Consider the following 17,467-nt stretch of genomic DNA (forward strand, 5'->3'; position numbering starts at 1 on the left):
ATTTATGAAAATTGTTCATAAATTTCAAAATGGTTTTAAATGATTTACTATTTCTAAAATTGTTAAATTTGTATACACTTGTAAAACTTCTGCTATTTTCACTTACCGTTCATAAAATTTTTGACATTAGGAAAAAACAATTCTAGGTTCCAGACTGATGTTTGGAGCATTGCTTCCCGAGTCTCTAGGCTAATGAAAGGTGTTGTTATATTGAAAATTTCTTCATTCAGTCGATCTATTATTATAATTGTGAAATTGTGAAGTTTAATAGGGTATACAAAATAACAAGTATTTCACATTTACACAAGGTTAGACAAATGCGTCGAAGTAAATGCTTTTGCAGTTTTCAAATGTTTTCTTGCATGTTTGATGGGTTTTTTTCTTTGATTAATGTTTTGTGGGCATATATCAAGCAAACTATTAAAATAATCATATTATAAACAATCGTAGATTTAACTGATTGGTGTGCATTTATTTATCAGGAGGCAATTAAATATACGCAAATAAGATATACAAACGAATGGTAAACATAACATTTGTTGGTATGCTCTTTTCCTTTTATTTCAATGTTTGGAGCCGAAAAGGATTACTTTTGTGTAGTTATCTAAAAAACGGTCAACTCTTGAGAAATGCCACCATTACAAAAAAAATGCAATATTTTTTACCATTTTTATCTTTGGAAATATTCGAATAAGAATATCGGCAACGATGGAGTTTTGCTTGCATTTTTCTCGTTCCATAGCGGTTGACATATTTTTCAAGATATTCTGTATATCCAAAACGTCTTTCGTTATTGCACCAGAGGTTTCGTTCATAAATCGGTATATACTTGCATTATCAATAGCCCTGGCGTTTCGAAAATCGAAAGAGGCCAATGAAATGTATCTAACTGCCCTCTGAAAATTTTTTAAGTGCTTTTGTAAAATTTGAAATATCGCATTGACACAAGAGTGATTCTGAACTTGAACCAGTATTGTTCATGACTCGTCTTTTCAGGATTAATGGCTCGTCTTTCATTTGCTTAATTTCACTTGTAATGACACCGTGTTGTTAATCAGTATATCTTGTTCCTTCTTCATATTCACTTGATTTTTCTTTAGATCTTCCAGTTCTTTTGTTATTGTTCTTACCGTCTTTTCAAGTTCAATCCTTATCGAGGTTTCCTCTGTAAGAATTTTTATACAACAATGTTACCTCGTTGCTAGGAGAATTTTTAGACGTCATTTTAACTGAAAAAGTAATCCATTTACTAATCTTGTATGTCGCACTCACCGGAGATGATATATATGCAGGTGGAAGTCTATACAAAAGATTTGCTACTCCGAACACAGAATGAAATAAAACAAAAAAATTAAACAACTGCGCCATTCTGCAGGAGATTTTCGTATGGACAAGGCACTTTATAATCGTATTTTGATAACACATAGATTGCCGTCGTTGTACATTTTGTATTTTTTAATTTGATTTTCATTTATCTGTAAAACTAGATAACTTTAAAATTGAATTTGCAACTTTAGTATGTACATAGAACACGTGCATTCAGGAAAGAGCGTAAATTACACTGTCTCTACAATTGGCGCGATAAATATGTTACATTTCCATTATTGCCGGTTGGAATCTGTTAGCAATTTAGAAATAAACAGTAATTTTAAAATATCACATGGATGTGAACTTGGTTGGTCACGTAATCAAATACTGTGACGCCCGAAGAAAGGCTTCTCAGAAGATTTGATTCCACACTAACCAAGCTCATATCCCGGTGAGCTTTTAAACATTGTTTTTTATTTCTTATATTTACATTTGAGAAAGACTGCCGTGGGAAACCCGTGCCCCCGATTTTACATCCCCACGAACTTATATACAATTATTTGTTTAATAATTATCAAAATTATCCCGACTGCACAACCAATGAAATTACATCTCACGAACCAGGAAAATTTTGACTACCCACGACATTTTAATTGTTTACAATTTTCTTTTTACTAACCATATTCAGCTGTGTCAAGTTTCGAATTATAAGCAATATACAGAGTTTTGCTCACAGAACTGAGGCCATGCTTTTGTTCATTCTGAATAGGTAATACCAAGTTTAAAAATCTTAAGTTGAATGTAATTAACGTGTGAACAAAAAATTGACTGAAACCTAGCAGAATTGTGAGTTTTGTATCTTGCTTATAATTCGAAACTTGACGCTGAAATTTTGATTTATCACTAGAAATGTCTCACTAAACGTTAATACTTGTACAGAAAAATTAAAAGATTGATATGCTGTAACAACTTTTTGGGGCTCCCTCCTTATTCGATGAATCTACACCAACTTTGTTGGTTTTTCGGACACAATTAAATGAAAACGACCTCCTTTAAACAGTTTAAAACATTACTTTTACAGGGTTAAATGTATTATCGCTATTCTTAAGAAAAAATTGCAGCGGAAAATCATCTTGATTTGTAGCCATTTGTTAACGTTGATTTTGAATAAAGATGAAATAAAATAAAATAAAATAAAGGGTGGGCCTTAGTAAAATATAGCGATATGCCTGTCAAAACATTGCAGTCTGGGGCTCATTGAGAGGGAGGGGGGCTAGACCTTATCAGAAATCTTGACAAGCAAAAAAAAAACGATTTGGAGTATGGCAATGTCTAACTTTGCAAAAAAAAAAGCGGGGGGGGGGGGCCTCCCCTTCACCCAGTTCCGACGCCCATGAATTTATTATACATGTAATAGCTCTTTAACATATCACATGACAACATTTTTCATTCGAGGGTATTCATCGATCAAGTGAGAAAGGTTATAAAACGTTGCACGAGTTCACACCTGGTAAAAACAACTATTTATAATGAAGACCAATTAAATTTTTAAATGTTTTTAATTTGAGCGCCTTGAGGCACAATTTTCCTTCATCACATATAGGATTTTTTTAAAAATAAAATACAATAACTAGCTAGTACAATGTAGTTGAAGATGAATATATACCTATATGCGTATTCTCATATTTAATTTGGATACAGTAAATATTATGGAAGTTTTTTTTTCTACCGAGGGGCCATATGACAATATCCTTTAAACACCCATATAAAGCCATTGTTGCTCAGGTGAGTGGCCCCATGAACCTCTTGCTATTAATAAGGACAGAAATTCTAAGAAGGGTTCAAAGTTCAATATAGAAATATATAGCGGGACTATTTAAATAACTATCTGAATTCTGAAGAACGACAATACTGTGTTCAAAGTTAAATAAAGAAATATATAGAGGAATACTTAAAAATATTCTTCTCAGAACTACAATGCTACCATTTGTGATATTACTATGGAAGCATTTGTAGTTGTTTTAAAATCGTAACCTCAGGACCATTACTGGGGCTCCAAAAGGAATTCGAAGACTTACATAGAAATATATAGGGAAAAATGATTGAATATTTCTTATCAAGAATTATAATGCAACAATTTGTGAGATTACTATGCAAACATCCTCAGATAGTGTAAATTCTACATTGTACCAACCGGGGTCAACTAATATTAGGGTCCAAGGAGGGGTTCAAAGTTTAACCCAGAAAGATTGTGGGAAAAATGTTTATTTTTTTTAAAACTCAGTAATATCATTATGTAGACATCATAATATCTTTATTTCCCCATATCAAGGTCAGAATGACATATTTACTTTCACAATTAATCAGATTATTTACTTATTTTGTTATCGTTAAAACCTTGAGGCCGAGAATTAAAAAAAATGGTCGATTGATGCATATTAAACCTAAGGTTGTAGTGTCCAAAAATAGGCTTTTTTGAAATATATTGTTTGTATGTAATGTCAAATCTTGGAACATATGAGGATTTTTGTGAGTTTGAAAATATTTTAGAAGAGTTTTATATTCATAAATTTCGAAATGGATACTGAAAGTGTAGAGTGGTGAGTGATGGGCCTCTTGTTGTTAAACTCCTCTACGACAGCTGATTTCAATGGAAAAACATTAATTTATATAATGTCTCGTTTAAGCAATTGTATGTCGATGGTTAAATGTATTATCGCTATTCTTAAGAAAAAATTGCAGCGGAAAATCATCTTGATTTGTAGCCATTTGTTAACGTTGATTTTGAATAAAGATGAAATAAAATAAAATAAAATAAAGGGTGGGCCTTAGTAAAATATAGCGATATGCCTGTCAAAACATTGCAGTCTGGGGCTCATTGAGAGGGAGGGGGGCTAGACCTTATCAGAAATCTTGACAAGCAAAAAAAAAACGATTTGGAGTATGGCAATGTCTAACTTTGCAAAAAAAAAGCGGGGGGGGGGGGGGCCTCCCCTTCACCCAGTTCCGACGCCCATGAATTTATTATACATGTAATAGCTCTTTAACATATCACATGACAACATTTTTCATTCGAGGGTATTCATCGATCAAGTGAGAAAGGTTATAAAACGTTGCACGAGTTCACACCTGGTAAAAACAACTATTTATAATGAAGACCAATTAAATTTTTAAATGTTTTTAATTTGAGCGCCTTGAGGCACAATTTTCCTTCATCACATATAGGATTTTTTTAAAAATAAAATACAATAACTAGCTAGTACAATGTAGTTGAAGATGAATATATACCTATATGCGTATTCTCATATTTAATTTGGATACAGTAAATATTATGGAAGTTTTTTTTTCTACCGAGGGGCCATATGACAATATCCTTTAAACACCCATATAAAGCCATTGTTGCTCAGGTGAGTGGCCCCATGAACCTCTTGCTATTAATAAGGACAGAAATTCTAAGAAGGGTTCAAAGTTCAATATAGAAATATATAGCGGGACTATTTAAATAACTATCTGAATTCTGAAGAACGACAATACTGTGTTCAAAGTTAAATAAAGAAATATATAGAGGAATACTTAAAAATATTCTTCTCAGAACTACAATGCTACCATTTGTGATATTACTATGGAAGCATTTGTAGTTAGTGTAGATTCTAAGCTGTTAAAATCGTAACCTCAGGACCATTACTGGGGCTCCAAAAGGAATTCGAAGACTTACATAGAAATATATAGGGAAAAATGATTGAATATTTCTTATCAAGAATTATAATGCAACAATTTGTGAGATTACTATGCAAACATCCTCAGATAGTGTAAATTCTACATTGTACCAACCGGGGTCAACTAATATTAGGGTCCAAGGAGGGGTTCAAAGTTTAACCCAGAAAGATTGTGGGAAAAATGTTTATTTTTTTTAAAACTCAGTAATATCATTATGTAGACATCATAATATCTTTATTTCCCCATATCAAGGTCAGAATGACATATTTACTTTCACAATTAATCAGATTATTTACTTATTTTGTTATCGTTAAAACCTTGAGGCCGAGAATTAAAAAAAATGGTCGATTGATGCATATTAAACCTAAGGTTGTAGTGTCCAAAAATAGGCTTTTTTGAAATATATTGTTTGTATGTAATGTCAAATCTTGGAACATATGAGGATTTTTGTGAGTTTGAAAATATTTTAGAAGAGTTTTATATTCATAAATTTCGAAATGGATACTGAAAGTGTAGAGTGGTGAGTGATGGGCCTCTTGTTGTTAAACTCCTCTACGACAGCTGATTTCAATGGAAAAACATTAATTTATATAATGTCTCGTTTAAGCAATTGTATGTCCGAAGTCAGTTGGCAATGCTGTAATATCTCCAAACTGCAGTAGAATGATTGGAACATCATGCACCTATTCCTGTACACATGGTTACCTCCCCACAACATCGGACGGCGTAGTTTGCACCTCAGAAGGATCATGGGAAATGGATATGATGGATAATGATACGCTGTGTACACGTAAGATTGGTACATATGTAGCTTTATGTCATAAACAGCTTTATAATAATAGTGAATATTTTCAATGCTCAAGAAATACCTGTTTTACCTGCAAGATGACCAGAACTACAGAACGTAAATTTGAAGAGACTGTGCTTTTCACTCTATGTGCAAAAGAGTCGCTAGATTACCTTTGTCTTGGATATTTCAAGTTACAATGTTGGTGAAAACTTCATTGCTCATTCACACATGCATACATATAATTTAATCGCATACATTTTAATTTTACATAAATGTATGCATGCCGACTACGATTTAACATTGCTGATACACATGCTATCATGTAACTTCGTTCACATTATATTTTTTTAATTTATTTATCAGTCAGTGCACTTTTTGCAAGAATTACACAGTGACAATTGAACATCTTTTTCATGATTGTATACATGTAAAAGAACCTTGGGCCAAGATGGTTATCTAGGGAATATGATAATGGAAATGCATAATATAAAAAAATATATTTACTATTAAAAGACTGTGAAAAAAAAATTGAAATGAAAAAATAAAAATATGATGAATATGAAAGACAATGAATTTTATTAACTGAGTTTTCCAAAGGAAAAATCCGGTTATTGAAATGGTGAAAATGGCGGGCGGGCGGGAGGGCGGCTGCTAAAAGGGTGCCTTCTTGTACGAATAACTCCTCCTCCAGTTTTCAAGATAGGAAGTTGTTGTTTTGCAGATCAATTGTACATATATCAGAGGTGTACGTAGTATTAGGATTTTGATTTCTGATAATAAATGGAAAAAATACACCAGCTGTTGAACTTATTTATTCTTAGGCAAAATATTGCTGTTTACTATCCATTGTCCCTCTTACTTTTAATAGTACATATTCAGTAAAGAAATTTTAAAAAATTAAATACAATTGCAAGGTCAAGTAAAGAAGAGTTAAGAGTTACATTTAAAATGCTTTCAACTATTTTATTTGACCAAATACACATGTAGTTATTAATATAAAACTTTTTCAATGATTCACTATCAGTCTCTATAGTACGGAAGCCCGTTGGTGCCATGTAGGAAAAATATTTTATCTGGCGGCCGCCAGATAATTATTTGGCGGCCGCCACTTATTATCTGGCGGCCGCCACATAATTTTCTGGCGGCAGCCAGATAATTATTTCGCGGACGCCAGATAAAACCTGGCTTCCTCATGCGCATGCATGTTTTAATGGGAGCTGTTTAGGGAGTTGTGCATTACATTACCATTACTTCATGAGTTTGGGCATTAAATTACCATTACCATTACTTTATTTTCCTGAAGTAATGCATTACATTACCATTACATTAGTAAAGTAATGCATTACCATTACCATTACTTTTTAAAAAAGTAAAGCTAAAAAAGAGTTTTTGCAAATGTTTCAAATATAAAACACATTTTAACATATCTACAGGTTCATGTTCAGTATCAGGTTCAAATTCAATGACTATATATACAAGAGTCATTCTTTATTTGCTCAATATATAATAATCTTGTGGCACTATGAACAACATATTACATAAGTAAAAAGATATTTATAGACATTTGGCATGATACAATGTCAGAATGATATAGAGACACAGAATTCGTGCATAATAGAAAACAATTTATGGAATAATGTTGCGGTTATTAAAAAGCTAAATAGAGATATTTCCCCAGATGACACAAATCTTTATAATTTTGGACACTTAATATTGTATTAATTTATAGACAGAGGGTTTTCCCCATTTATTTTAATCGAATTTCTTTATGCTGAGGACACTTTAAGACAAAAGATTGCTGTTGCACTTTATGATCAAAGTTTCAAAGGTGTCATCTTTTAACTGCATCCTATTGGTTTGAAAATCTACCCAGCTATACTAAATAAACGTTCTACAGGTGAAGTGGAAGCTGGGACTGAAAGGTTGTTTGACAATCTTTATCTTAGGATATATTAAGTGAAAAAATACATGAATCTTGTATTTTATATCAGTCCAAATTATGTACTTAATATACGTGTACAACAGAGAGAGAGAGAGAGAGAGAGAGAGAGAGAGAGAGAGAGAGAGAGAGAGAGTAAAATTATTTTCAAATGGGTTATAATATTGGAAGTGATTTTGATTTTCATCATGGATGGACAGTGCATTCATTTTGCCCTTAAAGGTGCATGTCTGTCCCCTATTCTATTGGGACTTGGCATAGGGAAGGGGATTGGGGTGTTAAGCACTTCTTATAACAATAGATTGTTTTGATACTTAGGTTATCGTGGGGGGCATAGTGTGTTGTTGACACATCTTTATTGAAGTGCAAACTAATTGGAGTAAATTGTTTAAATGATTTACAAACTCTTAAAAACAACACTCATAAAAATATTATGAAACTGTGTTGTTATATCTAGTAATATGAACAATTTAAAAATGAAATTTTATAAATCTTTTTTAATAATACAACTGAAACATTTTTATTTCGAGAATTATTTCTTTCTTCTTTATAATAAAGTTAATAAAATTCAATTTCAGCTATTCATTTATTCATCACATTTTTTTAAGTGAACATGCATAAATAAGCAAAGTAATGCAAAGTAATGAAATGTAATGCTAGCATTACACCAAATTTTGGAAAGTAATGAATTACATTACCATTACTTGTAATGCTAATTTTGTGGCATTACACATTACTAGCATTACTTTGAAAACATGTAATGCATTGCAATGCATTACCATTACATTTAGCATTACCCCAAGCCTGGTCGACATGCAACTTATTTATGTTAACATGCAAGATAAATATGCTGACATGCAACTTATTTATGTCAACATGCAACTTATTATGTCGATATGCAAGTTATTTATGTCGACATGCAAGATGAATATGTCAACATGCAACTTAGTTATGTTTACATGCGAGATAGATATGTTGACATGCAACTTATAAGTTGCATGTCAACATAACTAAGTTGCATGTTGACATAAATATGTTGCATGTCAACATATTTATCTTGCATTTTACATAACTCAATTGCATGTTGACATAAATAAGTTGCATGTCGACATCAAGAAGTTGCATGTTAACATAAATGAGTTATATGTTGACATCAATAGGTAGCGTATCTAGCATCTTGGATATCACATGTTGGCGATATTTGAGATTTTTTATAACTCATATTTGATTGCAGTTTTCTTGCATTTCAACATAGTTATGTTGCATGTTGACATAACTATCTTGCATGTCAACATATTTATCTTGCATGTCAACATAATTAAGAGAAAAATAACTTGCACACAGGGGGCAGAGATATGCCACCACATACTTGGAATAATCTTATTGTAAAAAAGAAATATTTCTAACGTTAGATGCCTGTGTTTGTTATCGGTATACAAATGTTAACTTTGTTCGGTAATTCAACAGTTTGAGAGTTTTCGGAGTTTCCATAAACCTTGTATAACAGATACCGTCCGACTTATAGATTTTCCCTTTGATCACAAAATAAATAAATATAGCGATTTAAATTATATACCTAAATATAGTTGTTTTGATTTTCCCGGTAAGTTGCAGTTTTTAAAAAAATTTCTTGGGGTCTTATTTTACATAATATATCGTTGTGTCAATTTTCTACAATTATGAAGAACAGTCCCGGTCGGGATTTAGCAAAATTATGATAAAGTATCAGGCAATTGCAAAAAGCCGAACTTTAGCATACTACATGTAGATTGAAACAACTAATTCAAACTCATAATCTTTGGAACATAATGGAGGAAAACGTAAACAACTACAAATTCAAACTTTCAAGACCCCGCCTTTCAGTACTCTCAGTACTTTGATTTACCCAGAGAGACTGTGGCCGGCCGATCACGGTCTTTTTAGCCGGGCTCTGCTGAAAGCAGAGTCCTGGCTATAGGCAGGCCAATCGCCAATGTTACTATAAATAGCACAAATAAACAAAAAATCAAACAGCGTCAAGGTAAAGCTTCCGCTATACCAAATAGTTACCCAAAGAGCCACGTTTTGTCAAAAGTGTTGGCATTTTGTTTCTTTTTTTAAAATTTCGAATGATTTGTCTCTCTTTTTTAGTTTTCTTATTAATAACGTGTTTTTAAAACATTATAATGCATTTTGGACACATACAATCCGCATGAATTTCCAAGAACTACTTTGCTGCACGAGGAAGAAACGGGGATTGAATATATAATGCTTGTTGCAAAATTCAAGGCAGCAACTGTTGAACTTTTTAACTTCTACTAGACAGACTTATTTTTTGTTTATAGCCGCTTACAAAATTTGGTCGCTCTCTGATGCTTTGCCGACATTAAGAGCATGAGAGAGAGAGAGAGAGAGAGAGAGAGAGAGAGAGAGAAAGAGAGAGAGAGAAATTTTCAGTCTTTACTACACAATATGCAGAAAGACACACCAAAAGAGCCCGGCTTTCAGTACTTTGATTATTGTACTGCCTTTCGTGTGATTTGGAATAAGAGTTTACCAACACAGTCAGTTAAATAGTTTCATTTTTATGGCCACGAATGCTAGTACACACTTATCCTAGTTTATCCTTATAAAGTCATATATGGATCTGCTCTCGTGATAATATTGCGTGTACTAGCTGTCGTGGTCAATAAAGCTGACTTTAATCTGCGTTGGTAAATTCTTATACCAAAATTAAAACATATAGAAGGCAGTGCGTTCCTTTACTTATACATGTTTACATAAAATTCCTCTCAAGTTAAGGTTTTTTAATGTTAAGATTTCTTGAACGGGTGTTTAGTTCAGTTTTAAAAGTTCAGAATCAACTCTAAAATACCATGTTTTACAACATACATGTATAATACAAGGCACAATTAAAGTAATATAAAATTCATTCTAGATTCTAACAACAAAGTCTTCTAAACATTCAACTCAACCAGTTTTTCAAAATCCTAAGCTCTGCAATTGATATTTAATGTCGAGTTTCAGAAATAATCAATAAAACTAATAAGTTAAAGTGTATCCAAAACTCTCTAAAAAGCTCCCATTTAAACATGCGCGCGCACCAGGAAGCAAGGTTTTATCTGGCGGCCGCCAGAAAATTATATGGCCGCCGCCAGAAAATTATATGGCGGCCGCCAGATAATTATTTGGCGGCCGCCAGATAATTATTTGGCGGCCGCCACATAATTTTCTGGCGGCCGCCATATAATTTCTGGCGGCCGCAAAATAATTATCTGGCGGCCGCCAAATAATTATCTGGCGGCCGCCAGAAAATTATATGGCGGCCGCCAGATAAAATATTTTTCCTACATGGCACCAACGGGCTTCCGTACTATAGCATTTAATTTTTGCAAATTAATGGAAAATATATTACATAGTACATGTGTAATATCATTAAACATCTTGAGGCAAATGGAATATTATTGGACTAACGATCTGCACCATCTCAGTACGACCGATAGCAGGGTATGCTTCTATCAATGATCAATGGGACTGCGTAACACATAAAACATCTATGTACTAGAAGTGGCACAGAGGACAGCGGCATGCCTCGTTTCTGGGAATTATATAGCAACCAGCGTTATAACAACCATTTTCAAAGATCTACAATGGCCAATCCTACAGAGAGCAGACGGAAAGCAAAGGTCATCATGCTTGACCATATTGTTTATTATCTTTCTGAGATACCATCACAAACTTACCTTGTACCCAGCTTAGCTAGTTTAACAAAACGTGGACATGACATCAGGTTCTTACTCAAGGATTCAGTCACTAACAGTCTTTTTTCCATCGGCAATAAGATTATTAAACAACTGACCATAATATGTTGTCAATGCCTCTAGTCTGAATGGATTCAAGGACAGCATCAGATTCATCTGAATGACCTGAATACCTCAGTTTTTATTGTATATATTGCCACCGAGGTTTTTATGAACTGTATATAGATTAATGAAGAGCTAGTTCCCCATGGGTTTGTGTAAATAGTCATTTGCAACAATACACCAGATGATGGTATGCGGATTATAGGAAGATAACGGCTATAATTAGTTTCTAAAGAATTCATCCATATTATGACGACGAGTAATAAACCCCTTTCCATACAAAAGAAGCTGCATTTCAGGTGCTATAAACTTCCCAATTGAAGATCTTCTTTCTTATTTTGTAATTAAGCTGTTAACCGTGAGGATTTATGCTATACATATATATGAACTAATATAAGTTAAGGACTATTGGACTTTTTGTAGTCCTTTTAGTACATTTTTTCAAGACCATTAATTTAAAGTAAATGTCAACTGGCTTGAGAATAAGAAAGAAATGACGAAATATATTATGTGTGTTGGTATTTTGATATTACCCCAGAGAATTCCTTTAAAATTAAAATTTAAAATTTTGGAAGTTCAAAACATGACCCTTGACCCTTCCTCTTAAAAGGAAAAAACATACCTAAAGCTAGCAATAGTGTACACTTTGAGAATAAATTATTTGTTTACAAAAAAATGTACAATAACGAACACCTTGTCTCTGACATTACGTCATTTTAAATTTTTCTCTCTGTTATAGTTTTATACAAGCGGGATTATAAATACATTTCTTCTCATTCTATTTGTAGTGATACAATGTCCTTTGGACGTGATAAACGGTAATATATCGTCTTCCTGCCGAGGTTTGTTTGGGGAGAAATGTTACTTGATTTGTGACAACTCGGTAAACACTGTAAATATCGTTTGTCTGTCTTCCGGTTCTTGGGATAAGGATATTACAGCCATTTGTAGTTTCAAAAACGAATCTGGTAATTGGTTTAAGATATATCAATATTGTTTCAACAATGTATAACCTTTTGAGCATTCAAGTTGTTTAGAAAAATCTTTTGTTTAGTGATGCATATCGGATTATTCCACAAATGTTGTTTATTATTTTAGTATTATTCCTCACATTATGAATTTGTTCACGATCATGAACTATATTTCTGTTCATTTTAACGCAGTTTATTTTATGTTTCTCTTATATTATAAACCATTTACTATTTTTCAAGCACTTTCTTTAATGTGATTTGATATTTATAGGGCAGGAACTTTTACTTTAATTCCAATTTTTGGATAAAACGAATTTTCACTTACTTTCAGTATTTGAAATATTTTTTACATTTGAAAAAAATTGTCCGATTAGGGATGCAATTTTATTTACGACTACATGTATATAAAGGTCATTGTTACATTAGGAGCTATCTGCAATACTAATATGATGATATGAGCAGCGATGTAGAAAACTGCTATTGAAGGTTTAATCGGTTACAAGAAGAAAAGAAATCGTTAATAGAAACACTTAAAAATGTGCATTTCTTAGTTAATAACAATCAAACCGTACTCTGATGTATTTGAGAATACATGTATTTTCTCTATTAGATGAAATAACCGTTTGTTGCCTTTATAGTCGGGATTTATTTTCTCAATTAGGTTTATTCATGTTCAATAACACTGGTGTTTTTCAGAAATCTCTTCTCTAGAGGCCAGCAGACCGAATATGACGTTTCTGTATGCCGGGATCTCAGTAGCAGGAACACTCTTTGTAGTTATCATCATTGTGGGAGTCACCTGCCTGATTAAAAGACGATACGACACAACTAGGTACAAATACTTTTTTTAAAGAGCTCACAATATAAGCGACATAAAATTATCTAAAAGAAAAAGGCATGGCCAAATTTGTGACAATTTCATTAATACATATTTGTTATGTATCATGAGCCTATCTGAATTTTTTATCATCTTTAGATCATGTACATTTACTGTACTTATTGTTCCTTTCATTGACATCCGCTGTATCCCACTGTATCCTACTGTACATATATACTAAACAGCACTGTATCCCACTGAACGCCAATGTACAGCCCTTCTGCCTTCCACTGTACTGCCTTGATCGCCATTGTACATATCACTGATCAGCACTGAAACCTACTGTACGCCACTGTACCATTAATTTGAAAAATAAATCGTTCTAAATATTTTCAATATGATATTTTCGTCGAATTTCAATTTTAATTATGATGTTTTCAGCATTTACATTGTGAATTTTAATTTTAATAAGTCGTCAAAATCCATTTAATAAACTTTATTTATATTGAATTTTATTATTACAATATAATGATATGTTCTTTAATATAATTTTCCTTAAGGTAGAGAATGAAAATTCTGAATTTATATTTTGAATCTGGTTCTTAAAAAGGTGCATTTATTTGATATAATTATGTTTATTTTATAAACCGTCGGTCGTTGCATTAAAAGCATAGGTTAATACAACTCCCTAACCTGCAAGGTTACAGAATTATTTTTGTTGATGGTAAGCTTTCATATAATGTGATCGGGCTGTTCATTAACAGCGCTTTAGCCACTAAAAAACAAGCCAATTAACACAGAATCAACAAAATCTATCTATGCTTGATCTGTGTGTACCCATATCCAGGTATGATTGCACGCTAGAATACACGTGTACATTTTGTATATAGTATGCAAGTTCCCTGCTCATACTTTGTTTTATTTTGATAAAATGTTTTAATGATAGATTTTTTAAGTTTTTGGGTATGATTTTCACATTGTTTTCCTACTGTAGTATGCATTATGAATTTCAAATCAGAAATACATTAATGACATATTAAACGGTATAATTAATTTTGGCAAGAAATAACAGGTTCGCAACAAACAAAAATTGTATTAGGCTAAGATGTTTTCTGAAACCATCTATATTTCATTAAAAAAAAATTCTTCTCTTAAATGTTTTAGAAATAAAATAATTAAAGGGACTTAGACACGATTTTGCTTTTTTTTGAAAGGGCTAAGCCACTCTGACTTAGATCCATAAATATTTAGGACAATAATCATATGATCAATAAAAGGGTATATTTTCGGGAATATCAATAGAATTTGAATATAGTTGTGAAAGGCAATCTGTAATTTAGATGAAAATAGATCTTACAATGGCAAAGTTTAACAACAAAACTAGACTCTTGCATACTTAAATCATTCGTTATTAATTGATCAAGAAAGGGTTTATCATTAATGATCAGTGAACAACCATTTATTAAGAACTGATAGTGAATCATGTATCACTTGTTAAGGGAAAAATCTTAATCTCATCCTCACGTTTTAAATTTACTGCGCACATGATAATTTTGTTAAACATCACTATAAATATATTTATTATTAAATTTACATAGATTTTCTTTATTATTAAACAACATTATAATAAAAATTAATCTTAGATTTGTAAACAGGTTAGATTTGTCGGAAATATATTTTCTCCAAGTAGAATGGGCTGGTAATCCTCTGCAGCGAAAACCACTGGGAAAACCTATGCATTCCGTCCTTTGCTGCGTATGTCGTCTGCCATTCTTGATACTTTAATGTCTTTCTCTGGTAGGCCTCCTCGCATCTCTCTACCCATGGGACCGTAAGCTATACCATTATTATCATTTTGCCTTCGTGGGACCATAATACAATATCTGGTCAGAGACTTTGTGGATAACGTCTGGAAATACCAGTCGTCGCCCAATGAAGTTGCTGAATTCAAGATGGACCTCTGTTCTGAGGGTTTCTTGACTGTTGTTGGATCACCATTCTTCACAAAGTTGTTATATTTACTGTCGTTCTTTTCTTCTTCTGTTCCTTCTCTATGATGTCAGCTAACACTCTAAGTACTTGGTCATGTCTCCATCTGTACCTGCCCTGTGTGAAAGAGACATTTCATGATGATAAGATGTGTTCCAGAGTGCCTTTCTTTTCACATAGATCGAAGTTGATATTTTCTGTTAGACTACACTGGTGTAGGTTGGTTGGCGATGGCAGCAGATCATACACTGATCTTAATAGGAACTGGATACAGTGTGGTCCATGCACCTTGGCTTCCAATTTTTGTTGCTCTTGCTTTTCTCCGCACTTCTTCCATTTTGCAGATCTCTGCATGTAAATTCCCACGTTTTTCTGTGTTGTTTTTCATCAAGCTTTCTCAGCTTTCTCTTCCTAGCCCCTGTCTCCCCTCTACTACTGTGCCAACTATATCTGCACTCTTCAGCCTGCTTTCTGCTGGTGGACTGTGGCAATGGCTTACCACATCCATCCAGTTTTTATTGCTATCCCCGCTTTTCGGATCTTCTCATCCTTCGATTCTCTTAACGAGAGAACTAGACGGGCTTTGGCGACTGATCATGATAAGAAGAAAACTAGACATAGTGATTACAATAAGCTAAATTTTACCATCGCAGCATAAAATAAAAAATATGAAATGTATATGAAAATAATATATAGTTATATACATTTTCAATTCATATTACAAAACATATTGAAGCGCTGCATTTTAGTTCAGAATGGCACATTGTTGTATAGGTTTACAACAAAAATTGCTTCAATCAGCAAGCGTTATCTTTCTTTATCATAGACTATTGAAGGTTTTACATGCATGTTTTACATACAGTGCATGGTAAATTGCCACAGTTTCTAAATTTTCAGAAAAGGTTTTCCGTTTTTAAATTTGGATAAGATAATAGTAAATGAATCCATATATTTAAGAATCATAAAAATGTAAACCAGAGCATTTTGTTTTAACACAAAAAGGGGATCAAGTGAATAATCTTCCAGTAATTGGTATGATCTCAATATAGGGATATATTGTCTGGAATCAAATATGATTTTGGTTTGTTTTTTTCAATTTTGTTTTCCCATATCTGCTCACTCAGAATAGAAAAAGCCTTATTCCATTTTTAAACATTTGAAATGTAAAAAGTTTCAAACGATTATAACTAGAATTTGTAATTGTCTTGGTCACTTTTTCCCAATTATAATTCATTCAGAACTGTGAACGAACTATAAATAGAGAAATAAAAATATTCAAACATGTACTGTACATGCGCTGAACTAGTACATAAAATTTAGTTATATTTAAAAAAAATTAATCCATCGTGGGGGGGGGGGGGGGGGGCAGGGAGGGGGATAAAGGGGGAGGAATAGCCATGTAGATATTGCCTCATAAATACTTTATTATTATGATACGTTTCTTGTAGTATTTTGTAAAAGTTTTCTTTACTTTTTTGCCCCCTGCTTCAAAAGAACCCTGGGGTTCAGTTCGTTCCGATCAAATTTTCTTTATCTATATTTGAATTTAAATAAGTGTATCGCCTTCCAACATAATTTGGGACCCATCACCACCTCCTTTGTTGTAACATGCCTTAATGATTGTGGGTTAACAGAAACAAAGTGATATTATTTTCTACAGAAGTTATCTCTCTTATCAGAGGGGCATTCCACCTTAAAGCCCTTTTTTAAAAATAAATTTCCATCATTGATACCATGTTTTATTATTTCAATTACATTGTGGGAATATATATAACAAACTGCATCGGATTTATAAGAAAAAGTCTGATATTCAGAAAGATTTATAAAATAAATAATAAACTATAAAACTAATTAAAACAAACAATTAGACTACAGAAAAATAAAACGAGTTATAAGTGGAAAAAAAAAATACGTGACTTATAAAAAAAAAATTTCTCTTCTTATTTTCAATATTCAGTCTAATCATTGTATTTAATTGAAAACAATATTTAATGTTATTATTCCGAGTCGTTATGAATAATGGCAATAAATATAGATATAGCAAAAATGCATTTTAAAATAGGGTCAAATTAAATGCGTCAGAAGCGTTAACAT

At 32.6% G+C, this 17,467-nt stretch overlaps 1 protein-coding gene across 1 annotated transcript in view; it reads left to right on the top strand.

Moving 5' to 3' along the window:
* The window catches only part of LOC128168806 (E-selectin-like), a 37,829-nt gene that overhangs the window by 17,988 nt on the left and 2,374 nt on the right, over positions 1-17,467 (top strand). The window contains exons 5-7 of the mRNA XM_052834971.1: positions 5,633-5,815; positions 12,385-12,564; positions 13,264-13,399. Of these exons, the coding sequence (XP_052690931.1) occupies positions 5,633-5,815; positions 12,385-12,564; positions 13,264-13,399 (499 nt within the window). The remainder of the gene's footprint in view (positions 1-5,632; positions 5,816-12,384; positions 12,565-13,263; positions 13,400-17,467) is intronic.

The sequence above is a fragment of the Crassostrea angulata genome, unplaced genomic scaffold (genome assembly GCF_025612915.1).
Source record: "Crassostrea angulata isolate pt1a10 unplaced genomic scaffold, ASM2561291v2 HiC_scaffold_55, whole genome shotgun sequence".
Classification (NCBI taxonomy): Eukaryota; Metazoa; Mollusca; class Bivalvia; order Ostreida; family Ostreidae; genus Magallana; species Magallana angulata.